Source organism: Petaurus breviceps, unplaced genomic scaffold (assembly GCF_028583685.1).
Source record: "Petaurus breviceps papuanus isolate PSGF00001 unplaced genomic scaffold, PetGlider_PUasm1.0 90977, whole genome shotgun sequence".
NCBI lineage: Eukaryota > Metazoa > Chordata > Mammalia > Diprotodontia > Petauridae > Petaurus > Petaurus breviceps.
In genome coordinates this window covers 22371034-22398770 of record NW_027187391.1, presented here as the reverse complement: position 1 = coordinate 22398770, position 27737 = coordinate 22371034, and the positions used below count along the sequence as shown (strand labels likewise).

At 35.6% G+C, this 27737-nt stretch overlaps 1 protein-coding gene and 1 pseudogene across 2 annotated transcripts in view; both read left to right on the top strand.

The window, feature by feature from the left end:
- Window positions 1–27737, top strand: part of NCOA7 (nuclear receptor coactivator 7) — a 220889-nt gene that overhangs the window by 40897 nt on the left and 152255 nt on the right. For both annotated transcript variants that reach the window (XM_069077464.1, XM_069077467.1), the window contains exon 2: window positions 5619–5733. In XM_069077464.1, coding sequence (XP_068933565.1) covers window positions 5684–5733 — 50 coding nt within the window. In that variant the 5' untranslated portion in view covers window positions 5619–5683. The remainder of the gene's footprint in view (window positions 1–5618; window positions 5734–27737) is intronic.
- On the top strand, window positions 13652–18632 carry LOC138153354 (large ribosomal subunit protein eL6 pseudogene; annotated as a pseudogene).

Genomic DNA, 27737 nt, shown 5'->3' with positions numbered 1-27737 from the left:
TGCACTTTGTATAAGCCATATATTTGGGGGCAGGAGGGTTTTGGCCACTATTTAGATTGGTAAGGCAGATGTTTAAATTTTTAAAAGCAACATGTGTCATATGTACTAGAACTGATTTGACACATCAATGAGATATGTCTTTGCATCTAAATAGCTCTTTTCTTTATATATATATATATATATATATATATATATATATATATATATATTTTTTTTTTTTTTTAAAGCAATTCGGGTTAAGTAATCTGCCCAAGGTTACACAGCCAGTTTTTTGTGTGTGTGTGTGTGGGTGTTAAGTGTCTGAGGCTGGAGCCAATCCTGGGTCCTCCCGACTCTAGGGCCGGCACTCTACTCACTATGCCACCTAGCCACCCCTAAATAGCTCTTTTCTAAAAGTATTCTCTGAACACTGTCATGTATACAGATAGTTAAGTCCTTTGGTGGTATAGAAAATAATATTCATTACAATACTGGTAAAGTAAGGTCATTATATGTTCCATTTTGTACTTAAATTATGAGTTGAATTTAGAGTTAATCAATTAATAGGTTTTAGTAGCTACTGTGTGTTAGGCACACTTTGCTAGTTACTGAATGGACAAATAAAGTGAATGAAACTCCTTATTTGGCAAGAAGCTTATGTTCTAATGGGAGAGATAATAAGTACATACAGAAATTATACATAATAAATATGAAGAGAATATATGCAATTAAGCACAAAGTAGTAAACTACAAGATAGCTTGAGAGGGAGGAGGCTAGTTGTAGGGGAGTTCAAAGAAGGATTTTGCGTAAAGGTTGGTGCTTGACTTACAACCTGAAGGAAGAGATTCTGAGGCAATAGTAATAAAACAATCCTCACCAAGCATAGGAGGTGAGTATTGCAAAGACATAAAGATACAAGATGAATGTTATATGTGAGAAACAGAGAGAAAGCCAATTTGGCTATATCACATAATATGAGAAAGGGAGTAATGTATGACGAGGCTAGAAAGATATGCTGGGGTAAGATTGTGAAGGGTTTTTTAACAAAGGTGTTTATATTTTCTTCTAAAGGCAAAAGGGAATTATTGCATTTTTCTGAGGCAGGGAGTGGTAGTCATATCTGTGCATAAGGAAAATCACTGGTAGCAGTGTGGAGGATATACTCCAATGGGGAGAGACTTAAGCAGGAAGATCAATTAGGAGGCCATAGCAGTAACCTAGGTGAAAGGTGAACGAAGGTGATAGCTGGGTGAGTAAGATGATAACTGTATAAGCAAGATTATAGAGTTATATCAAATATCAAAATTTGGCCACTGATTGGATATATAGTGTGAAAGAGAGGGAGAGTTGAGCATCATCCCATAGTTATCAACGTAGGAGACTGGAAAAATGGTGCTGCTTTCACCAGAAATAATAAAGTTTGAAAAAGGAGTAGGTTTGAGGGTAAAGATAATTTTCTCTGTTTTATACCTCTGGAAGCTGAGCTATTTTGGGGATATATAGTTTTAAATGTCCAATAGGTGATTGGTAATGCAGAAGTGAATCTTAGAAGACACTGGCATAAAGTACTGTGCTTTCTATGGAGCAATTTGTTGTGTTGAAGCTATCTTGGGGCATAGGTCTGCTCAGAGTTCTGAGAGAAACAGTGCTGAGACAATTATTGCTTATTTTTTTAACACAACAAACTAGGATGATATGGACATCTGAAATGTTCCATGATTATGGGACAAATATAATTTGTCTGAATAGAGTCAGAAAATGAGAATTTGGCTACTAACTATAAGGTAAGGTGGTTTCATTCATAGAAAGGACTTTGGAGGCTAAACTTTAAAAGGTAGAAGAAAGATAAAAATACAGATTTCAGAATTGTATCAGCTAAACTTGAAGCTGGAAGTGGTAGGTATAGCAGTTGCTGTTAAGTAGACCTGCTATGCAGAGGAACTACTTGGAAACAAAGAATCAGAGAAGTTATCCAGTGAATTGAGTATTTTGACTGAGGCATCATGCCTAAGTGAAGTGTTAGTCAAGTATAGCACAGTTCTTCAGTGGAAGAATTTTTACAACTTATTAAACAATTGCTTTTGCTTAAAAAAATTCTCGAAAAAGAACTTATACAGACAGTTTTTGATATAGAAAGAGGACATCAAAGTTTACAGTTCTGCATTTATGAGTTACCCTAAATTGACATTTCCTTATTCCTGTTCTGTATACAGCAGATTCCTGTAAGTATATGCATGCTCTCCCCTTAGACATGGAATGCATTAATGGGATAATGTGACCCAGGTTTACGTGTGTATTGTGATGTTTTTATTACTCATTACCTTAATATGTGGGTACCTGTGATATTATTTCTTTTACCTCATTGTTAAATAAATTACTATGTCTAACATCTAAAAATGTCATAATTGTAAGTAGCTTTTTATATAAATAGAAATGCATTGGTGAAGGCTCAACTACTAGATTAGTTGAGTAGGAGGAGTGTTTCCCTTCAGCAGGATAACCTCTAGGATCCTAGAGAATTAGAATGTCACCACATGATGATCCCGACCTGCCAATGTGAGAGCAGGGTCAAGTGAGTAAACCAGTCTATAAAATGAGTGTCTGCATGCCCCTGCAAAAGGTGTGAGACACTACACAGTGAGTGGTCACTCTACACACCCTATTTACACTGGGATGGGCTACATCTGTGAGGCACTGGGAGAGAGATTATAATTAAATCCATGGGATTTGATGAGTTCACCAAAAGATAGTACATCTAAAGAGAAGAGTATAAGGGCTCAGAACCTTGGAGCATAACCCCCAATTAAGAGTCATGATACAGAAGACGAACTAGCAAAGGAGGCTGAAAAGGAAGGATTGAGACAGATAGGAGAGGAAACTGGGAGAGAGAGCAGTATAACAAAAACCCAGAAAGGAGAGAGTGTCCAGGAGGAAAGGATGGTAGAAAATTTATCTTTCTGTTATTTCCATCTGTTGCTCTTAGCTTTGTTCTCTGGGGCCAAGAGTAAGCAGTTTCCAGTCATATTCAACTCTTTGTGGCCTTTTGGGGTTTTCTTGGCAAAGATACTGGAGTGGTTTGCCATTTCCTTCTCCAGCTCATTTTACAGATGAGGAAACTGAGGCAAACAGGGTTAAGTGACTTATCCAGGGTCACACAACTAGTTAAGTGTCTGAGGCTAATTTGGACTTAGGTCTTCCTGACTCCAGGAATAGTACTCTATCTACTTCACTGCTCCTTCAAAAAATTAAATGCCACTATCATACCTTTCCCCTCCAAAACCACATACACACAATTTACATATGTGCTGCTGCATCCTACGTGACAAATTAATCTTAATCATTTTACTCCCTTTATTAAAAGCCTTCAGTGTTTTTCTGTTGCTCACAACATAATGAACAGATTTCTTAGTTTGCTATTAGCAATCTAGACCCAACTTTTCTATATCTCCCACTGCTCATCTACATGAAATCTTTGCCCAGACTATCAAAACCTATCATTTTTGTCATTCCCTAAACAAATCTTTCCACATACTTATAATACTAACTCAAATGGTGCCTTGGTTTTTTTCCTATTTATTTATTTATTTTTAGTTTTCAACATTCGCTTTTATAAGATTGAGTTCCAAATCTCCACTCCTCCCCAAGACAGCATGAAATCTGATATAGGCTATACAGGTACAATCTTATTAAACATATTTCCACATTAGTCATGTTGTGAAAGAAGAATCAGAACAAAAGGGGAAAACCACAAGAAAGAAAAAAAAGAGTGAAAATAGTATGCTTCTATCTGAATTCAGACTCCTTAGTTCTTTCTCTGGATGTGGATAGCATTTTCCATCATGAGTCTTATAGTCATCTTAGATCACTGTATTGCTGAGAAGAGCTAAGTCTGTCAAAGTTGACCATCATGCAATGTTGCTTTTACTGTGTATAATATTCTCCTGGTTCTGCTCTCTTCATTCAGCATCAATTCATGTAAGTTTTTCCAGGTTTTTCTGAAGTCCCCCTGCTTATCATTTCTTATAGCACAATAGTATTCCATTACATTCATATACCACAACTTGTTCAGCCATTCCCCAATTGATGGGCATCCCCTCAATTTCCAATTCTTGGCCACCACAAAAAAAGCTGCTATGAATAAGTTTTGTACATGTGGGGTCTTTCCCCTTTTATGATCTCTTTGGGATACAGACCTCTAGTGCTATTGCTGGATCAAAGGGTTTGTAGAATTTTATAATAAATGGCATTTGTTAATGAAGACTTTCCTAATCCCCATAACCAGATAGAATCCTTCCATCCTCTTGACTCCTACTTTATAAGATCTAGTTGTGCTACCCATATGGCTGCCTTGTTAGTAGCTATTTTGTATACAAGTCTACTAGATTATAACTTCCTTCAAGTCAGGTACTGCCTTAAAAATCTTTGTCTCATGATGCTGGCACCTAGCATCATGTCTTACACATAGCAGGCCACTCAATGATTACTTGTTGAATGCGTTTAAAGAATGAATTTGTAGTATATTTGGGACCAGATCATATAGGCCTTAAATGCTAGGCAGGAATGTTTATACATGATGCATTAGGCAACAGGGAAGTCACTGATGGTTTCGAAGCAGATGAAAGCAGGAAGAAGAGTCTGGTGATAGCTTTTCAAAATTCTTCTTTATGAGACATGCCTTAGAATGGATTCTGGTTCATGCTAAGAATGAAATCATTCAGAAACCAAAAACCAGTCTTTTACAGAATGGATATATCCCTTCTTAAAGTCCCTACTTTTCATTTTAGGATTGTAGCTACATAGCTGGAAGGGGGGATCTTAGAGGTCATCTAGTCCAACTCCCTCCTTTTTCAGATGGAGAACCTAAGAAATTAAATGATTTAACAAAGGACCTACAGCTAGTAAAATGGAAGAGGCAGAATCTGAACCCACATGCTCTTAACTCCAAAGCTAATGCTTTCCCCACTACACCATGTTTTAAAAACTAATGTTAGGTATTTTCATTTGTAGGTAGTCTAATGATCAAAAATAATACTGATTTTATTTATTTGGTTCCTGGGGAAAGCATATCCCTATCAATCATTTTATGTACTGTTCTTTCTTTGTACTTTTTATGAGATAAAAAAATCATTATAGACATTAAGTATGGTAGCAAAAATAGGGTTTAAATTATAAACTGAAAAGAATCAATACAAATTGACAGTTGTTATTGTGACTAATTTTTTTTTAAAGCAATTGGGGTTAAGTAACTTGCTCAAGGTTACACGGCCAATTTTTTTGGTGTGGGTGTTAAGTATCTGAGGCCGGACCCAATCCTGGGTCCTCCTGACTCCAGGGCCGGCACTCTTACTCACTGCGCCACCTAGCCGCCCCTATTGTGACTAATTTTTGAAAGAATTCTTTTGCCATAAGAAAAATCCTTTCATTTATGTTTGTATAGGCCTCTCTACTTAATAGTTTAACTCCTCCTAATACTATCTGCATTTTACATGGAGTTAACATTTTGTATCTGTACCACACAACCTGTATTTCCTGGTTAAAGTTTATCTGTATTTGTCATGGGGCTTACACTGCTTTGTTCTTGATATTGGCAGTTATGAGCTCATACCACTGTGTTGTTATTTTTTTTTTATTTCTCCAGGGATATGAAGCACTGATTACAAAGGACTTCCCCAAATATTCACTTTGCACTTTTGACCGGGTACCATGGACACCAAGGAAGAGAAGAAGGAACGGAGACAAGGCTATTTTGCTCGGTAAGCATGTGTTCTACACAATTATTTCAGTGATTGAAAAAATTGGGTTGAGTGTACTTTGTCCTCCACTATTACTGGGTCTGTCATATTTCAAAACTGTAATAAGTACAGCAGGTAGCCCACTAGGAGGAGTTAAATAAGTTTCCTTCAGCATTTTTCTCACTTGCATTTGATTTCATCTCTTATTTTTTCTTGCCTTTGTCAAAATTTCCAGGCCTATTATCATTGTTACTTAGAGAATGCAGCTGTCATAGTCAATTGAACTGCAGATTGCTTTTGAATCCCACAGTTAGCAACCTACCTTGAATTTTAAGTTTTAAGTGCCTAGCTCCTGCTGCTCTATAGCTTAATCTGTTCAGCTGTAACTACAGTACTGAAAATTATTGCTTTCAGTATGAACATTTTCATAGGTAGATGGAATGACAACTTCTAATATGCACTTTGGGGTATATATAGTTCAGCAAGCATTTATTAATCACATACTACATGCAAGGTATTGTGTGCTAAGGGCTAGATATACAACACAGTTGCTTTGAGGAACATAAAATCATATTATCTCTATTACTAGCTTGAAATTATGATTTACATATTTAAAATGTATTTTGACAGTTTTTTTTATTGTATCATCATGTTGTAGAAAACATCAGAGAATTACCTGACAAGGTTAAATGTTTTTCAGAACACAGCCTGAGAACATAGAACAAAAATGCATATTACTTTCTTTCCAGATGACATTCTAGATTAGGTTGCATTTTAATGTTTTGAAAAAAATACCAAATGTCCTCTGTTCCATATGCTTTTTTTTCACATCTAGACTTGAAATTTTGTCATATTCTCTCCAATTTAAGCAGAGTATAATTTCATTGGAAAATAAAAATGAAAGTAGAGGTTTCCTTTTAAATTTTTTTTTTGTCAGAAATTGATAGACCATAGTTTATAAAAATAGAAGGAAAAAACTACAGTTGGGAATAATAAACCTTCAATGTAGATTATAGAGAAATAAAGCTGATCTTTGAAAAAGAGGATTTTTCTCTTAAGATATATTCAATACAATTGTAGAAAGAAAGAAAAAGAATTTGTTGGGAGAAAGTAGAAGTCAGGAATGGTACCTGGAACATCTCAGGCTTCAGAGATGAAGATAGAATTGTACAGAATAACTAAGATGATCCATAACAATAGACATGCTTACTAGAGGGTCATAATACCTTCTCGCTCTGCAGCTTAGGATAATCAAAGACAAAGTGAGGCTGAGAGACATGAACCTTGTGCTAGAAGTTAAATTTACATATGTATAAAAGTGAAATGCAGAGCAAGCAAAGAGATTATTGTTTTGATAGATTTTTAAAACTTGATTTAAGGGTCTCCCTTTTATTTCATTTTTAACTTAAGTATCCTTTAAATCAGAAATGAAATGATGGATGATAATTAAACTCCTTAAGTTACAGCAGTAAGCAATTCCAAAACACCTAATTAAACAAACTTCCTTACTAGGGGAATATTCCGATTGCTTTATCCTGTCCCTGTTCTCTTTCCTCTCTACCTTTGTTTCCATTGGTTCAAGTATCTCTACATAGACACTTCCAAATACAGATATGGAGTTCTACTGTCTCTTCTGAACCCCACGCCCACATTACCAGTAACCTGAGGAAAATCTCCTGTCAAGCTCAACATGTCCAAAACAGAACTAATTTTCCCCTAAAAACTTGCCTACTTCTTTTTGTGGGTACTCTATGATCATAGTCACCCAAGTTAGCAACCTAGAATTATTTTTTTACTCTTCCCTCTCCCACAATCACCATAATCAATCATTTGCCAAGTCGTAGCAATTCTACCTTGATAGCATTTCTTTTATGTCTTTATGTTTTTCTATATATATAGCCACTACCCTACTTCAGCCCTCGTCACTTCTCACCTAGCTTGTTGTAATAGTTTCCCAAATGATCTCCCTGTTTAGTATCTCTTCTTTCTTAAATTCATTCTCCATATAGCTGCCAAATTAATCTACTTACATTACAGCCTTTACAGTGTCACTCCCTCATTCAGAAACCTACAATAGTTCCCGATTGCCTAAAATGTAAAATACAAGTTCCTCAGACTAGGATTTAAGTCACAGTCTGACTCTAGCCTAACTTTTCAGTCTAATATTATACTATTTACTCTCCAGCCAAACTAGATTGTTAGTTATTCTCTAACTAGAAACTTAAAGTAGCCTATAGCTAATCTGCCTCTATTCATATCTGTAAACCCATTCTGTAAGTCTGGAATATATTTCCTTACTCAGTCCTCCCTCTCAGAATCCTTGTCTGACTTAAAGACTCAGCCCTGTAGCCGCTTTCTATGGGAACTAACCCCTCCCTGTGTTAGTGTTTGATCATTATTCAAATTACCATGTATTATGCTTTTAAGTATTTTATGTATATTATATCTGTCACTACCTTGAATGAAATGGAAATTCCTCCCAAGGGAGAAGGCAGACTCTTCTTATACATCTGTGTTTCTCCAGTGCCTAGCACATACTTTGCATTTGTCTGGTAGAAAATGTGTTTTTTTGAATTGAATTGAATATCATGACTATAAACTTGAACTCTGACTATAAAACAGCTCATATTATACTAAGTATAGTAAGAAAATAGTAAAAAAAAAATGGGGAGCAAAGTTGTCAAATTTTGCCTACCTACCTTTCCTTTAAAAAAAAAAACGCAATACAAATACCTCCCTAGTGGTGGTCCTAGGACATGAGGACAAAATAAAAATAGCCCTTATTGAAGTTATGAAACAGTAAGTCATGGGTGTGAGTAAGAAGATGATCTCAAGAAACAGGAAATTGATAGCTTGACTACCACTGTGAAGTAAATCAGAAAAGAAAGGGGGGGGGGGGAAGTAAGAGCCATGAAAACCAGTTAAGAAGACAGCTTCAAGATTGAAAAGCTTTCTGAGGAATAAACTGAAATGAACTTAAAGAATTGTTTGCATACAACCAGCTTACTAGAAAGCTGCTCTCTGAAAGTAGAGACCAGAACGCCTTCTCTAGAAATGGCTACCTGAGTGCTAGAATATAAAATCAGACCAAAGAGTAAGATCTATCTAATTGAAGCAATCACAATTTCCCCTTAGAATTATAAATGATAAACCGTCCTTGAAACCAAGTTAATATTAAAGCCAGATCAACCTCTAAGATCTGGCCAAATACACTGCCTATCCCCATAATCTTGATCAGAAACAACTGCAGGGATTTTTGTTTGCTTATGCAATCTATAGGCTTTCTCATTCTATGAAATGAAATCTTGAAAATTACTTTAGATAACTCTATAACATCTCTACCCACTTCCCCAAGTAACCACTGTTTTTTTGCGAACCAGTGTGCCATGGATTTTAGTCAGCATTGTATGACTGTGTATAGTAAATACTTTGCCTTTTTTGCTTCTCCTTTGCACTAACTCCAGTATCCAAAATTAAGCCCCTAAAGAAATTTATTAACAATATTTTATTTAAATTTGATAGTAGGAGAAGCCTGGTTCATCCTTCATGATGGTTTAGAAATAATCCTCAGTGTAGCAGGGAGAGATGGATTGTCATGGATGATTTGCACCTCTCCCTTGTCCTGTTCTAATACCTTGTTACATACAGTCTACCTGATTCCTGTCACTTAATCTTCAACATCCTTAGGAAGCTAGGTGGTGTAATAGAGCACTGGGCTTGGTGTCTGGAAGACCTGAGTTCATGTCTTGCCTTACATACTTGCTATATGTGTGACCCTGGACAAATCTTTTAGCCTTTGTTTGCCTCAGTGTTCTCAATTGAAAAATGGGGACAATAATAGACCCTACCCTTCAGGATTGTTGTGAGAAACAAGTGAGATATTTGTAAAGCACTTAGCAGAGTGCTTGACCTATAACAGGTGCTATATAAATGCTAGCTGCTTTCATTTTTAAAATTATTTTTCAATGTAGTTGTTTCTTACTACAAATTGAACAAATTTTGTTGTTGTTGAATTATTACAAACCTACAATTCTATGGATCTGATAGTCTCTGATTCTATCATAGGGATTGGACTAGGTCTCTGATTTCACCAGTATAGGGAAATCTCAGGTGAGAGAATTCCCTCTTTCCTTACAAGTCATCATCACCTCTTTAAATTATAGTCTTAGAGGGTTGCCCAGAATTAGACCCTAAGGATATCAAAGAAAGATGAAAAGGATCCATTATATGCAAAAATATTTATAGCAGCTCTTTTTTTCTTCAAAGGACTGGAAACTAACGGGGTTTCCATCAGTTGGGGAATGGCAAAACAAATCATATCATATGAGTACAATGGAATATTATTGAGACATAAGAAATAACAAAAAGGACAGTTTCAAAGAAACTGCTGAAGACTGAGAACTGAGCCAACTCAGATACAAAATGAATTAGGCAGAACCAGGGGAACAACTTATACTGTAACAGCAGCTTTGTAAAGAAAAAGAACTTTGAAAGACAAAACTGATCAACCATGATTTCAGAAGATCAGTGAAAAAGTCCGCCTCTTGATAGAGAGAAGAGCTGGACTCAGGATGTAGAATGAGACATACATTTTGGACATGACCAGTGTAGGAATTCGTTTTGCTTTATTATGTGTATTTGTTGTGTATTTCAATTTTTTTTTTAAGTTTAAATGGGAAATGGTAGGGAAAGGAAGGGTAGAGATAAGTAGTCCCCCAAAAAGCATGGAAAAGGAGGGGGAAAAAAAGATAAATGAAACATTTTTATAATGGACAAAAAAGAATAGAAGAAAAGCTAGAAAGAATCCCAGACAATCAGAATTTTGAAAATTGTATGTTAAATTTATTATATATTTTTAAAAAATGCAAGCTGTGAAGAGACTCAACCTTTTGTGTACAATCTTCTTTTTATTATAATATGTACCTGGAAATGTTCCTTTTATTTGTTGTTTGTTTAATTTAGGAAAAAAGTTAAGGGAAAGATGCTAGGGCACTAAGATGTTAAGTGATTTACTCAAAGTTGCACAACTACAATGTGTGAGAGACAGGACTTCAATACAGGTCTCCCTGACTTTGAGGCCAGTTGTCTATCCACTTCACCATACCACCTCTCATGATCATACTATACTTTATTCACATTTTTTGGTGAAATGTGCATTTGTAGGTTAGTTTGGTAATGTAGCTGCTATAGATAACATAGTTTTTATGGGGAAATGCTTTCAGAATTTCAAACCACTGACTTAACATAGGAACTTTTGGAACACAAACCATTTGTAATCTGGTAACTTACTGTACTTTCATAATTACTAACTCATTTAACTCAATAAACATTCACGGGCTTCCATCAATATTCAAACAAAGGTTACAGAGCATGAGCAGTCAGATTCTTTGTTTAGTCATAGTCTCCACTGTCATCTAAAAGCAAAGTCTTGTAGTAGAAAGGAAGACTTGTAGAGAATAACTTTGCATTGTAAAGCATCAACTTGTTTTAAAAGCTTGGAAAGTCAACAACTAGGATAGGCTCATGAATCGGGAACTGGAAAGAACCCTAGAAGCCATCTAGTTGTAGCAGCAAGCACCCCAGTGTCCCCAGGGTGGCTGCCAACACAGGTTCTTGGATCTGCTTTGCTAAAGGAAAGCAACTCAAAATGGGTTAATAAGCTTACTTTAATCAGTCAAACATATATCGTTTACCTAATTCAGGGGAAAAAAGTCAGCACCCCAAACTTCAGAATATACAGACAGAATTATCAAGACAGAGAAACAGATCAAGTAGACAGGTTTCCAAACTGTCCAACCATTACATCCATAGCAAATCAACATCTGGGTTTTTCAAAGTTGGGGGGCTCTCAACAATGGCTTCCCAGAGTCTCATCTGATCAAATCACAGAACACTTTTCAAAGTGAGCCCCAAAACAAAGCCTCAAATCAGGGTTTATATAGCCTTCTCCTGGCTCAGAGAATGTAACAACCTTCTGGACCCACTGGCCAATCAAAAAGTATCTACTGAAAAGCAAGCCTCCCACCCCAGGCTTCAGGTGCACTTTAGCCTAGGGGCAGGGAAGATCTTAAAAATTTACATTCCCATTACACTAGTACAGTTTCTTAATTTTCACAGAAGAAGAAACTACGGCCCAAAGAGGCAAAGTCCTCTTGACAATGACACAAAGGTAATAAGTATCCAAGGTGGGATTTGAATGAAGGTCCTCAGTACTTTTTCCTTTGTACTATGCTGCTTCCTCCCTTACTGATCAGTAGTATTAGTAAAGAAGACAACAGTGATTCCCATATATAAGTCTGTTTCTTGATGTGGGGAGAACTCTATGTAGAAGACAGAATCTTGTTATTTTCTATAACTCTTTCCTCATCATGCCTGTGCTCTGATAATGAATGGAAAAGACAGTCACTGGGATGATATCATATGAACATTTATCTGTCCATGCCCAAGAAGGGATAGAGAGGATCACAGAAAATGAAATGGACAATTTTATTAAAATTAGTTTTTTTCACAAACAAAATCAATTCAGTTAAATTAAAGGGGAAAAACAAATGGGGGAAAAATCTTTATAGCAAGTTTCGCTGATAAAGGCCTTATATCCAAGATATATAAGGAACTCATTCAAATTTATTTGAACAAGATACATTACTCAATAAATAAATCATCAGAAAAAATGAAGCTTTCAGAGGAATAAATTCAAGCTATCAACAACCTTAGAGGAAAAATACTTTAAAAAACTAATAATTAGATAAATACATATTAAAACTACTCTGGAATTCTGCCTCATACCTGTCAGATTGGAAAATATGAACAAAAATGGAAAATGAAAGTTGGAGACACTTTGGGGAATCACACACATGAATGCTATGTTTCAGCTGTGAATTGGCCCAATCATTCTAGAAAGCAATTTTGAACTATGCTCCAAAAGTCACTAAACCATTCATGTCTTTTGACCTGGCAATAGCACTTCTAGACATATACTCTAAAGAGGTCAGAAAGAAGGAAAAGGGCCCATATGTTCAAAAATATTTATAGCAACTTAAAAAAAATATAGCTAAGAACTAGAAACTAAAGAGGTACCTCTCAGTTGGGGAGTGGCTAAACCAGTTATGGTATATGAATGTTATGAAATATTGTTGACCAAAAAAAGTGACAAAAGGAATAGTTTCAAAGAAATCAGGGAAGACTTACATGAACTGATGCAGAGTGAAGTAGGCAGAACCAGGGGAACAATTTCTACAATAACAGCAAAATTGTAAAGAAAAATAACTTTTGAAAGACTTCATAACTCTAAGCAATGCAATGACCAAGCATAATTCTAGAAACAGTGAAGAAGTCAGCTACCCACCTCCCTACAAAGAGATGTCAGACTTAAGATGTAGAACAAGACATGAATTTTTAGACATGACCAATGTGGGAAATTGTTTTGCTTAATCATATATGTTTGTTATAAGAACTTTTTTCTTTTTGTTTTTCATTTGGGAGGAATATAGGAGAGAGGGAAGAGTGAGATACGGTTTCCCTCCCCTCCAAAAGAGAAGATAACAGGAGGAAGGCCTAAAAGGCCTTCCTCTTCACAGGAAAGCAAATCAGTCTTCATAGTTACATATAACACTTATTATATACTTATAAAGAAAAATAGACTACATTATGGGGATTAAGTTTCATGTAAAATCTTCTCTTATACAGTGTATATAGAAATGTCCCTTTTATTTGGTGTTCATTAAGGATAAAAGCAAAATTAAAAATACACACACACACGTATATATACTTCATATGGTTAAAAGAGTGGATCTTTCCCCAGCAGCTAATAAAAGACCTCAGAAGACTATTTAGTGGGCTGCAGTCTTGCCTATTTAATTTTGTTGCCTCTAGTATGAAAAAAGTCCTTAATAACCTAGCCCCAAATTATCCTTCCAGCCTCAATGGACATTGCTCCCCTTCCTGTACTTTGGGATCCAGTCAGATGGGTTTTCCTTCCTGCTTCTCACACATGACATTCATCTCCCATCTCTGTGCCTTTGCATTGACCATCTAAAATCCCTGGAATGCTATCTTCCTTACTACTACCTCAGTCCTTTTTTTTTTCTGTAAGATGAAACTTAAACATTATCTTTTGCCTTAAGCGTTTCCTGACCCCTTCTTCCCCCAGTGTTAGTGCCTTCTTCCCAAACTACCTTGTTTATATTTAACTGCTTTGTGTTTATTCATTTTATGTTATATAATTATCCATGTGCATAACTCCTCTATTAGAACATAAGCTCTTTTGTGAATAGGGATTGTTTCATTCTTTGTACTTGTATCTCTTGCTTCTAGCACAGAGACTGTAGTTGTTGCTTAATAAATGCCAGGTGATTTATTTATTACCTAATTTCACATCTGACTTGACGCTTAGGTACTACTAGGGTTTGTATCACCAAACCATAACCATTCCTGATCAACTCTCCTTTAAATTTTTCATAAATTGTTAAGACTTGTCAACCATTTTTCCATTAATCAATTTGTCTCATCCATTTTAAAAGCTGAAGAGAAGCAAAGCGGCACACTAATTTAATTCAGTATCTATATATAGTTCGGTGTTAATGAGACTCTTATTACCATTCATCATAATTCAGTTATTTTTGGAAAACCTTAATCACTTAGTAGATACAAAGTACATGCTTAGGTGTTGAATGTCATGATAGACACATAAATGCACGGTTCTTTCATTAGTTCCTAAATCTGGTTCCTCATCTGCTTCCTGAATCTTGTCAGCTTATTCCCATTCAACAAGCATTTATTTACTAGTGTCAGACACTATGCTAAGCACCCTGGATATGAATGCGAAGAATGAAACAGTTCTTATTCTTAAAGAGCTTATCCATGACCTTCCCCTTCCCCTTCTCCCTTCCCTTCCCCCTCAGCTAACTACTGAAGATTGAGAACTGAGACAACTCGGATATTTTCTCTATATGGGTTTTGTTACCATAGCCCCAGTATTGCCCTTGTGAGGACTGGCTCTTGGCCACAGCTCTCTCTTAATTCAGCTGCTACACATGTAGGGCTCAATTGTCTCTGGAACAGTCCTGATGCATACTCGTCCCCAAGACTTATCCCCCATACTTCTGCAAAGCAAGATTCAGCATGCAACTGTCCTTGAGAGCAGGGACTGACTTTTGCCTTTCTTTATATTACCAGCATTTAGCACAGTAACTGACTCATAGTAGGAGCTTATTGTTGTTGTTGTTGTTATCAATAACAAAAAAATGATAATTGCATTTATATAGTGCTTGATAGTTTGCAGAACAGTTTACCTATGTTATCTGGTTTGATCCTCACAACAACCCTGTGAGGTGGATGTTATTATTTTCCTCATTTTACAGCTGATAAAACTGAGGCTGAGATAAGTGAAGTGACTTACCTAGGATCACACAACTTTTAAGTGTCTAAGTTTAGTCCTGACTCCAAATCTTGCACTCTATCTGTAAAACCACCTACCCACTTTTGATTTGACTTGATTTGTGCTCCCACTGTACTGGAATCTGCATTGGTTGCTACCTGTTCACATATAGTATATCTAATCATCTGGGATGTGCAAAAGGTGAACACATACTTAAATTTGCCAGCTCATCCACAATTAATCACATTCAATCAGAGTGTCCTGGCAACTTCGAGTTTATACTAACTACCTCTTCAGAGATCATGCTAAAGTAATACACAGTGCATGTACTCCATATATTCATGGTAACTAAGTTTTCAGCATTCTCACTATGAGGACCAGCTTAATCGCACTTCCAACAGTTTCTGTTAGGTGAGGGAGGGAGAGAGGAGAAGATACAATTGTTCATTTCTTGAGAAGCTACCTGAGACCCCACTTTCTACTCAGCCCATAGCTACTAAACCTTCAGATCTATCATTATGGGAGATAAAGATGAAATGATACAGTTCCTGCTCTCAAAGGATTTAATAGAAATTTTCTACTCTGATGAAATAAAAAATATGTGATTTTAAAAATGTATTTCTTTCACCTATACAGATTTTAACTCCTTCATGCCTTCTCATCCTTGATAATCCTTATCTGTATTTTTCTGTAAATTGTCCACAGAAGATCTAACCCATGGAATGAAAGCTGTACTCTGCAATTTTTTTTTCTTCTTTAATTATATCTGTGGGCTGTCCATTAATTTTTAGTCTTAATTCTACATACATGATTAACCCCACCCCCTTTCAAGTCATACATATCCTTTTTTTCTTTTATACCACTTCTCATACACAGTAGTCATTTGTTAATACTCTCCAGTTTCCTCCCACCATAAATCTCCATTGATTACTTTTATAATTTTTATTCTCCTTGGATCATGGTATTCTATAATTAAAATCTATATAGCAACAATGTGAAAATATTAGTGTTAAAAAGACTTTGCTACAGCAAGCAATTTGGGAAACACAGATTATTTTCGCAAAAGCAATCCAGCCCAAATTCATACTATTCAGTTATGAACCCAAGTCCCTGTCTATCTACAGCACAGTATCCAAGATAGATACAAAGGAACCTAAAAGGCTTAGTGTCATTTTAAGTTATTAAAGTTTAAAGACTTTTGAGATACCCTGTATTTTGATGGACTAACTCAAGAAGTTGTTTTTCTATCTATATTTCATAGTCTGGGTAATAAACATTTTTCATCTTATATTTTCAATGAAAATGTTTAGTATATTTTTTCTATTATTGTAGATTTCACTAGAGAAACTTTATAGTGTTATAAGGCTCAATGAAATTAGTATAATGTCATCCATGAATAGGAGCAATTGGAGAAGCTTGCTATCAAGAGAAAATTGTTCTCTTGTTTGAACTCTATACTGGATATAATAATATATAACACTGAGGAACATTTTATACCTTGCTAGATGGCAATATTGAGTGAAAAATTGAAAAATATATTTCCTTAGTCATATATGCCAGAATTATATAATTTTAACACACATGAAAACACCTTTTCAAAAAGAGCCTTTAAAGTTGCATTAGGTTTGAATAAATGAAAAACTATAAAAGCATTTAAATGCTTACAGTTTGTCATGCATGGTTCTATATAGTGGGGGTATAAATACTAGCATTTCATAGATAATGTCTGCCTTCAAACTTAAACCACAATGCTGGAAAACTACACATAGATTTGGAAAGGGGAGTGAGCATAAAGGAGGCAGCAAGGTTTGGTAATGGCCGGGAAATACATGGTAATCTGGCAAGATAAGACAAAGGTTTTCCCATCTCTCAAGATGGCGGACAAAAAGCCACCCAAGGGAAAGAAGGTCAAAAAGGAAAAAAAAAAGAGCAAAAAGGAAGATGTAGCTGAAAAGGTCAAAAAGGCTCGCAAGCATTGCAGTCGGAACCCAGTCCTGGCCTGAGGGATTGGTAGATACTCCAGGTCTGCAGTGTATTCCCAGAGAGCCCTGTACAAGGAAATACACTGCCCCAAAAACCCAGATTGAAAGGAAGAAGAAAGAAAAAGTGCCTGCTACTATCTCAAAGCCTGTTGGTGGTGATTAAAATGGAGGAACTCAAGTGGTAAAGATTTGCAAAATGCCTAGGTATTACCCTACTGAAGATGTGCCTAGAAAGCTGCTAAGTCATGGCAAAAAGCCCTTTAGCCAGCATGTGAGGAGACTCCGAGCTAGCATCAAGCCAGGTACCGTTCTGATCATGTCACTGGCCGCCACAGGGGCAAGCAAGTGGTTTTCCTGAAGCAACTGGCTAGTGGCTTGCTACTGGTGACTGGACCTCTGACCATCAACCATGTTCCTCTGAGAAGGACCCATCAGAAATTTGTTATTGCCACTTCTTCCCGGGTTAACCTTTCAGGTGTGAAAATTCCAAATCATCTTACTGATGCTTACTTCAAGAAGAAGAGGCTCCATAAATCTAGACACCAAGAAGGAGAGATTTTTGACACAGAAAAAGAGAAATACGAGATTACAGAGCAGCGCAAGGCTGATCAGAAAACAGTAGACTCTCAGATCCTACCCCAAATCAAGAAAATTCCTCAGCTCCATGGCTACCCGTGTTCTGTCTTCTCTCTCTCTCCAATGGAGTTTATCCTCACAAACTGGTGTTTTAAATGCCTTGCAGAGAATATTTATTAAAATATTTGCAATAGCAAAAAAAAAAAAAAAGATAAGACAAAGGTTTACCTTTTGGAGCCCAGGGTCCCAAGGGTGGAGTCCAACTTCCGGTAGGAGGATGAAGAAGATGTCCATAGTTTAGAAATGCTTTTTCTGAAATCAATAAAATGGCAGGATCCTTTATTCTTCTCAAGCAGTTGATGGAGGAAATCATCTGTGAAAGTTTGCCTGTTCTCTTCTCATGTTTTCATTAAGGATACTCTTGATGACTACAAAGGCCATTTTCCAAAGATTTTGTACAGATAAAAACTGAAGCATATGTATTATTAGTTTCTGATATCTTTATTCTTTTGGAATCTTTCCCTCTTCAAGAAATCTTAAATATTGCTTCTTGAGTACCTTTAAATTTGTATTTTAACCAGCATATTATTTCTTTTCATTTTAATTATCATTTGTACTATTATAACAGTTTTAAGCTTAAGTAGCTTTAAACAGAACTAAAACTTTTGAGACACCCTATACAAAAGAAAATATAATCAGTGGAAAAACTGTAAATATACAACACCCTCAATTGTGTGTCTAAAAGTAGTATCAGTTCTCCTGATCATAGAAAGCTTTGTTGATACAGATATGGTTCCTTGAAACAGCCTGGCTTTAGTGGCCTTTTAATAAGTAGTTGTAAGGGCAGCTAGATGGTGTGGCAAATAGAGCACTGGCCCTAGAATCAGGAGGACCTGAGTTCAAATGTGACAAAACTAGCCATGTGAACTTGGGCAAGTCACTTAACCCCAATTGCCTTACCTTCCCCCTTCCAAAAAAAAAAATAAGTAGTTGTTAAATTTTATTGAGTATTGTAAACACTTTAAAAAATACTTTTGTTTTAAATAAATTAAAGTTAAAAACTAAGATCAAGGCTAAATCTTACAATGTATAGAGTGCTGAACTTGGAATCAGGGAGATTTTAATTTGAATTCTATCTCTGGCACTTAAAAAATGTGTGACAATGAACAAGTCACTTAAACGCTCTGAATCCAAGGCAAGTAAGATTGAAAATTATAGAAAGAAAAAAAAATCATAGGTCGAGATTTACCAAGGTAGAGATGATTCTTTACCAGTACTGTCCTCTCTGATGAAAGATCCTTGCCATATTAAAATAAATAAAATTGGATCAATCAATTTTCTAGCCTATATTGTTACCTTTACCAATTGAACAGGGTGACCTTAGGACATGACACTAAATATACTACCAGAATGTGATGAAGTAGAAAAAATTCTATGAATTTTTGATAACTAGTACATAAAAGAATTTTAATGAAAATTGATTTTTGACAATGAACCTTACTGCTAGTCTACCTAAAATATTATGAAATTCTGTTTTTCTTGGAAATGTTCCCATTCATAAGAACTGCCTGAAAATCCTTAAAATAGCTTTTGTAAAGTGGGAGTATAAACATTTTCTTTCAGTCTTAAGTTTTCTCGGTACTAACTTTTACAGTGCTAAACCATATGATTAACAAGCAAAAGTAAACTAGCTCTCTTCTAAAACTATTTCCCATGGAAAAACTATTGGTGTCTTTTTAGAAAATTATTACTGATTGCCAGTTAGAATGATGAGACTCTTGCATGAACTCTTAATTTTGTTTATTGCTCATGTTTCCCATTGGGTTGATTGAATTAGAAGCAGGCAGTTCATAAGGAAACTGTTTACACAGAGCGTGTAATTCATTGTCAGGGAAAATTTCCAAGGTCAAGTTTTGGATACAGTCTGTGTTTCCAGGAAATTGTTAACTTTTTCTAAAGACAAGAGGGGAGAAAAGGAACATAAACATTTAGCCGTTAACACTTTAGTGTCTTAATATCTTGCTTTACTTGTTAGGAAGGATTTTTCTTTTAATTTGACACGATGCTATTCTACATGGATGGTTCTTGGTGAATAGTGCAAGTTAGATTGTAAGACTATTTCATTTTGAAAACGTATTGCTCCTGAATTTGTTTTATTCCAACCACCTCAACCCATTTCTTTGATAACAGTTTTATAGATCCTATTATGGAAGTATCACGTCCAAGGGTTCAGTGCTACTTAGCACAATGGTTCTTAACCTGACTTCATGAACCCACAATGTGTCTTTGGATGGATTTCAGGGGACCCATGAACTTAGGGAAAAAATCTTCATCTCAATATAATTGGTTCCCTTTATAATCCTATGTATTTTTATGTGTATAAAAATTAATCTGCCAGACTGCCAAAGGGGGTCATCACACACACACATACACACACACAGATTAAGAATCCCTGTACTAGTTGCTATAAAACCAACTTCACAAAATAAATTATGAGCATATCTTTCTATGATCTGAAGTCGTATTGATTTATCTTTGTACTGGGTAGCATCTTGATGAAAGACCCCGCAAATTCTTGACACAGGAAAATGAACTAGCTAATACTCTTGTCTTCTACCACCTACAGGAGACCACCCAATGCAATCCGTTCCCCCCTACCTTGGCTTTTTCTCTCCCTTCCAATTTTATAAAAAGAGACTAAGTTCATAGAATTTTAGAGTTGTTAGGGACCATCTTTAAGGACAAATGCTCCTGGGGGCGGCTAGGTGGCACAGTGAATAGGGCATTGGCCCTGGAGTCAGGAGGACCTGAGTTCAAATCTGGCCTCAGACACTTAACACAAAAACTAGCCATGTGACCTTAGGCAAGTCACTTAACCCCAATTGCCCTCCAAAAAAAAAAAAAAGAAAAGAACAAATGCTCCTGAATTCTAGTACACCAAGCATACCTTTCCAAATACTAATAACATATTTCCTTCTAAAGAGAAATCCCATCTTTACCAGATCTGTCTAGAGAGCCCCAAAGAAGGAGCCAAAAACAGAAAAGCCTGTATCAAAGATAATTAAAAAAATTTAAACCTGTATGCTCATCCCCCCCCCTTTTTTTTTAAACTAGGGAAAATAGCAGCTGAGTTGGTATGAATATTAACTCTATTACTTACAGTGTAGGTGGTTTTAAGTGAGTTATTTACCTCTCTAAGTCCAGGTCCCTTCATCTATAACTTAAAGAGTTTGAACTGGATCAGAAGTTCATATCATGGACCCTTTTGACATTCTGGTAAAGCCTAAAACCCTACTCAGAATTATATTTTTAAATGCACAAAATAAAACTAGCAGCTCCCCTACAGATGAAAGGTCCACATAGTGTTACAGAGGAAATCAATTATATGGAAATATAGTTATCAAAATCTATTTAAAAAAACAAATTCACAAGACTCCAAATTAAAAACCCTCAGACTAGATGATTTCTAAAGGCCTCTTCAGTTTTAAGTTGTGTGATCCCATGACTCATTTCTTCCATACTTGGGCCAAAGCCTTGAGATACTTCTTGTCAAGTGCATTTTTAAGTCTTTGCTAGTTATCCATGGTTCAGAATCTCCAATAACATGAGAAAAGTAAATTCTGGGCCAAGAAATTCTTTCATTTCACAATAACAAGAAACCCATTATTTGCTTCAGTTTAGATGACATTGATTTCATTGGGAAAAAATGTACCTCCCTTTCCCACCAAACCCACCAGAAAAATAAAAGTGAAAATTCTTATAGAAAGAGTGGGCACTCTCCCCATATTTAACCAAAGTACATATGCTTTTTCATGCATTCTTCCATTGATTGCCTATCTGGTGCAGGGCCTGAGACAATTCAATAAATATTTTACATGAGTCCCACCAAGCAGGATCATGACAGATTTGTTAGCAAATGAAGAATTACATGTTTGATTTGAAAAAGAAAGTACCAGCAGAGGTGGCTTCGACTTGGTGGGTCTACCTTTGCTAGAAAGAATATCCCACATTTTGAAGAAAATTGAGAAGTTGCTAATTCATTTTATTTGCTTTGGTTTCAGCTAAAGATAGCTAAATGAAGCATTTTATTCTAAATTAAGATGTAAAACTATCTTTCTCCCTTATATTATTCTTCCTCCATTTAACTTTTATTTTTTCCTCTTCTATCATGTTGAGTCTTTCCTTTTGACTTTTTTCTTCATTTTTTTCTCAAGAAATGTGATTCTTCAATCTGCATGGGGGGGGGGGAGGAAAAAATATTTCATTGTTAGTCATCAAATGATAATGGCACTCCTTGCCATCATGAAAGGGACTTCCTATTTTATTAATGGAGCTTGGGTATTGGGAAGAAGCTTGGTCAAAATAAACCATTAAATATTTCTCTCTCTTGGGAAAAGTGGATATGAAATTATACCAAGCTTGAGTCTATTTTATAATTTTCCTGCCTTAATATGTGGTTCCTCTTTCCATTTTTTTTATTGTGTGATATGAAACTGCCTCTGTATAGATTATTTGGCAATAAGCTCTATGTCAAATGTGGAATATTAATAGTGAAAGAGGAAAAATATACCAAGTGGTAAAGATAGGGTTTAGAATTTTGTAGTCAGTATAAAGGAAACTTTATATACCAGGTTATTTTCTCCAAGGAGACCTTTTTATAGTTAATTTTGATAATGTTAAAATTGCATCTGTGTTCTACTGGTTAGATGGATATATAATCTTGTTATCATTACCTAATTATTAAACATTTCTTGAGCCTGACTCTATGGACACTATCTCTTCCATGAGTTTACAGACATTAATAAAATAAAAATGGGCATATGATTAAACTTGCAATAATATAAGATAATGGTTTTTGAAAACCTTAACATAAAGAAATGTTTTTTGAACAAATTCCATGGTTCATGAAGTATTATGCTATATTTACTAAGAAGAGAGAATAACACCCATTCCTTACATTCATTTAGTTAGAAATAACTTTTAAGATGTGGTTTGATTGGATTTGATTGATCCAACTCAAATCTGAAGGGAAACTCAGGATGTTTTGTGGTATTTCATAAATTCAGGAAAAAATTAACTTTACTTTGTATAAAACACATAAGAACGGTATGGCTCCTATTAGCTAAGTAATTTGATTTCCTGTCTTATGATTCTAGATTTGCCATCTCATCTTTCTTTTTGAATGGGTTCTTTTCATTCTCTGTGCTAGCTATGCTTTCTCCTTACCTTCTGTAATTTAGATAAAAACATCAATGGGAAGATTATTGGCTATTATTGGATGATCTAAGACTGAGAGGATTAACTGATTTTTTTGTGCTGTTACAGCCTATCAGGGTACAAAAAGATCTCAACAGTTAAGGAATGATGGGCCAAATACAGATATTTGAAGAGGAATAATTTTTAAAATCTAATCACCTGTACAAATAAAGAAAGAATCCATGAAGTATGGGTAGTCAGTGGTTTACATGATATAAATTCAGGGAATTTAGTGTACTTTTTATTCCTGTCAAAAATGCCTGCTAGATTTTTCTCCTGACTTGACATTCTTTTTTTTTAATTTTATTTATTTTATTTTTAATTTTTGAAATGAAACAAGCATTTCCATAACATAGTATAATTTTTAAAAGATGATTGTACATGAAACTGCAAATCTCTTATGTGCAACTTGCTATTCCTTGTAAATATATAATAAAGTTATCATGTAAATTTTTTCCCTTTTTTCCCCTCCCCACCAGAGATGGCTACCATTAGACACACATATATTTATATATACAAATGTAAAATTATTCTATACATACTTCTATTTATCAGCTTTTCCTCTGGATGCAGATAACATCTTCCTTCATCTGTTCTTTGTAGTTAATTGGGAATTTATAATAGTCAAAATAACTTATTTGTTCAAAGTTTTTGAAACAACATTGCTATTACAGTATATAATGTTCTCTTGGTTCTGTTCATTTCACCTTCATTATTTCATGCAAGTCTATCCATGTTTTTTTAAGATCACTGAGCTCATCATTTCTTATAGTACAGTAGTATTCCATCACTATCATATACCTTAACTTATTTAACCATTCCCCAGTTGATGAGCATCCCCCAAATTTCCAGCTCTTTGTCACCCCAAAGAAAGCTGCTATAAATATTTTAGAACATATAGGTTCTTTTCCTTTTCCCCTAATCTTTGGAAATAGACCAAGTAGTAATATTCCTGGGTGAAAGGTTATTGGCAGTTTACCAATGCTTTGGGCATAATTCCAAATTGTCCTCTAAAATGACGGGATCAGTTCACAATTCCTCCAATAATGACTTAGTATTCCAATTTTCCCACCTCTTCCTTATAAGACATTCTGTCGACCACCTACATGCATATGTTCCCCCCCCCACCCCAATGCCAGAAATGCATTCCTGCTTCATTTCTACCTAGCAGAATCTCTAGCTTCCTTCAGTGCTTTGGTGCCTTAGGTGCTTTTCCTGATCTCCCCAGCTAATATTAGTTTCCAAATTGTCCTATTTGTGTATGTGTGTGTGTGTGTGTATGCAGGAACTTTTTGTTGTTGTTGGTATCCCTAGCACCTAACATAATGCTATAAGCTTTAATAAATGTTTGTTGAATTGAAATTGCTTTGGCTTGTTTGATTAATAGCACCTAATAATTTAATTTTGTGATATTACTACCATAATTTATGGGGTATTTATTTATCAACAAAGTTTAAATTGTTTTTTATTGTGATAATTTTTGAAACATCCACTGGAAGCCATAAAACTAGGGTTGGGATTCTGAGTTAGTTTAGATAGTAAGGAACTATTAAAAAAAAAAACCAAACCTTTTCAGTAGTATAAAGATAGTCCAAATGAAGAGGAATGTGAAGTGAAGGTCTGGTATTTATGGTTTGTGGACATTTTCTTTTAGGATTTAGGAAAAAAAGCAGGCAATCCCCACTGACTCAAGATAACTTTGAAAGTCCCCTAATTTCCATGGAATTCCTTTTTTTTTTCCCCTCTGTGACAACTGGGTGTGGTAAGAATTCCCCACAGATTAAGTTCCTTTTAGATTCTGGACATGAAAGCTACATGGTAGGAACTCCAGAGACTTTCTTGGTGTCACAGAAAAGGCAGTGGCTAGCACTTGGGCCTTGGGGGGGCTTAAAGTTAATAATTTTCAGTTATTCCCTTTCCACACCCAAACCAGCTATGCTTTACGTTTTCATAAACAAACAAGATATAAGTATTCTTTTTTTCTATCAGAAAGAATTTGTGCTATGCAATTACATAATGATTTTTAAAAATCATGCCCATTTTTAAAAAACTTTTATTTCTGTCTTGTATTATTAATGAAATAGTAGTGGAAAAGTGGATAGAACTAGCCAGCAGAATATCTGAATTCCAGACCTGGCTCTTCCACTAACTACCACTATGACTGTAGGCAAATGACTTCACTGTTCTGAGCCTTAGTTTTCTTTTCCCACAAATGAAAATGTTGGATTTCATATCTAGGTTCACTTTCCAATTTAAATTCCACAGTTATGTTAAATAATGTGAAGCTTACTCTTTGTGAATGGAAAGGAGGACGGCATCTTAAGAATTGTCATGGAATAATAGAAAGGTGGTTATTTAAATGAAAATTAGAATATTCATGACTTTTTGGGCTCTTGAGGGAAAAAGTACCCAATGAAAACAGATAATTTTGTTAATTTAACACATTAATTAAGCATTCTCATAGATTTGGTGGTGGTATTGTTCAGTACTGTCTAACTCTTCATGACCCATGGACCATACTCTCCATGAGGTTTTCTTGGCAAAGATACTAGAGTGGTTTGCCATTTCTTTCTCAAGTGTATTAAGACAACAGGGGTTAAATGACTTGCTCAGGGTCCTTACAGCTACTAAGTGGCAGAGGCTGAATTTGAACTTAGTTCTTCCCGAATGCAAGCCCCTGGTTCTATCAACTGAGCTGCCTCCTGGTGTCTCCTTCATAGGTTGGGTAGATCTGCCTGTGAAAAACAATAAGAAATGGACTAATTGGGAAAACATGGGCAGATCCAAGCATGGGCAGGCTGGGGTCTGCTTTGGTGCTGAATGTACCCACGTGATAAGATCAATCTGTCCAAGTATGGAAGAAGATACAGAGAACTGTTGTGTGAATATTGTTTGTACATGGTTGTTTTCAAATTGTCTTCCCCTTCAGACTGTGAGCATAATAGCAGGGATTGTCTTCTGCCCTTTTTTTGTATCCCCATCACCTATCACAATGCCTGGCAGATAGTAGGCACTTAATAAATTCTTGTTGATTATAGCAGGGTACTATGCAAGATTCTGAGAAAAACAGATCATTTTTGTTTTTTTTTGTTTGTTTGGGTTTTTTTGCTTTTTTTTTTATAAGAACAATTGGGGTTAAGTGACTTGCCTAAGGTCACATGGCTAGTAAGTGTTAAGTGTCTGAGGCCGGATTTCAGGTTAGGTCCTCCTGACTCCAGGGCCAGTACTGTATTCACTGCACCACTTAGCCCCCCCAAAACAGATCATTTTTGACCAATACAGCTATTTAAGGGTAGAGCCAAGCCTTTAAAAACCAAGATCTCATGACTTTCTATCTCTCACATCATACTGTAATAACCATGGTAATTAAACTTTCTTTAGATGTTTGCAGCATTTTGGATGCTGATAATAAAAGAGAAGAAAGAAAATCAGGGAAAATACTTTTTGAATTTGGTGATAGTTTAGAATTAGTTGTTAAAAAATGAAAATAAGTAACGGGTTGACATTTACTTAATCCACCTTTTCCAATTTTCATGATAATAGTCCATTTGTTTTTAAAGTATCAGATATTTATTTGACTTTTAAGCATTAGAGTGTAAATTTCTTTTTTTCTTTTTGGAGGGCAATTGGGGTTAAGTGACTTGCCCAAGGTCACATGGCTAGCAAGTGTGTCACGTGTCTGAGGTCAAATTTGAACTCAGGTCTTCCTGACTCCGGGGCTGGTGCTCTATTCACTGTACCACATAGCCACTGCTAAAGTGTAAATTTCTAAAGTCCAGAAACAGAAGCCTGTGTGTACTATAGTGTGTGAATAAGGCTTAGGCTATAGAATAAATATTGAGTATATTAATGTTAAGTACATTAAATATTGAATGCAACAATAGTAATAAGTGAAAGGATAATTCTAAAAAAAAAAAACCACAACACATTATATTATCAAGAAACTTTGTTACCAGAGATAGAAATTCTCCTAAAGGCTTAGGGGGTGTATTTGGGATATCAAGAGAAGGAAACCATGCTATGAAGGTGTCAAATTCCAAAATAATGTCATGTGTTAAAAGTAGTCTTAGAGTGAGGGAAAGAAAGAACAAGAGAGACTGAGGGTACTGTCCCTTTTGGTTTGGTTCTTTAGCTGCCCTAAAATGATTAAATGAGGTTTATGTTGGGCTGACATTGTGAGTTAGTATTGTGTGATTACATGGAACCTCCTTTCTTCTCCAATAACATTGTTATTTCCCCAAAACATTGTTACCCTAGATAGAAATATAATAAGAACAAGGTAATTATGATGCTGTATGAGCATATGAGGCTCTGTGAATGGAAGAAGACTTTTCCCTTGTGTGGGACAGAAATACTTCCAGCTATAATTTTTTTATTTGTCCTTTAAAAGATAAATGTAAATAACACAACCCAAGGCAAAATTAGAATTCCAAGTTAGAGTTTAGCATCTCTAGTGCCCCTTTTCAGTGCTTTTCCCCTTTCCTCCTCCCTCCAAATGTCTTCCATGTGCTTATCCAACACTAACATTCCTGAGAGAAGACTTTTCTTTTATACGTAGATACTGAGTTTTAAACACAATTCAAGTCAGTGAGTTTCAGTCACTCCATCAAAAATATAAATGAGTGAACCTTTTCTGATTTGATATAAGAGATGGGGTTTGAGACTAGGGTACTCGGGCCTTAAGCTACTTTGTTTATATATAGTGGTTTGTACTTTGTCTCTGCCCACCCACCCCTCATTAAATTATGAGCTCCTGACTCCAGGGACTGCTTTTGACTTTCTTTATATCCCCTTCTACTAAGTTCTGGGGATGCAAAGAAAGGCTAAAAACATGA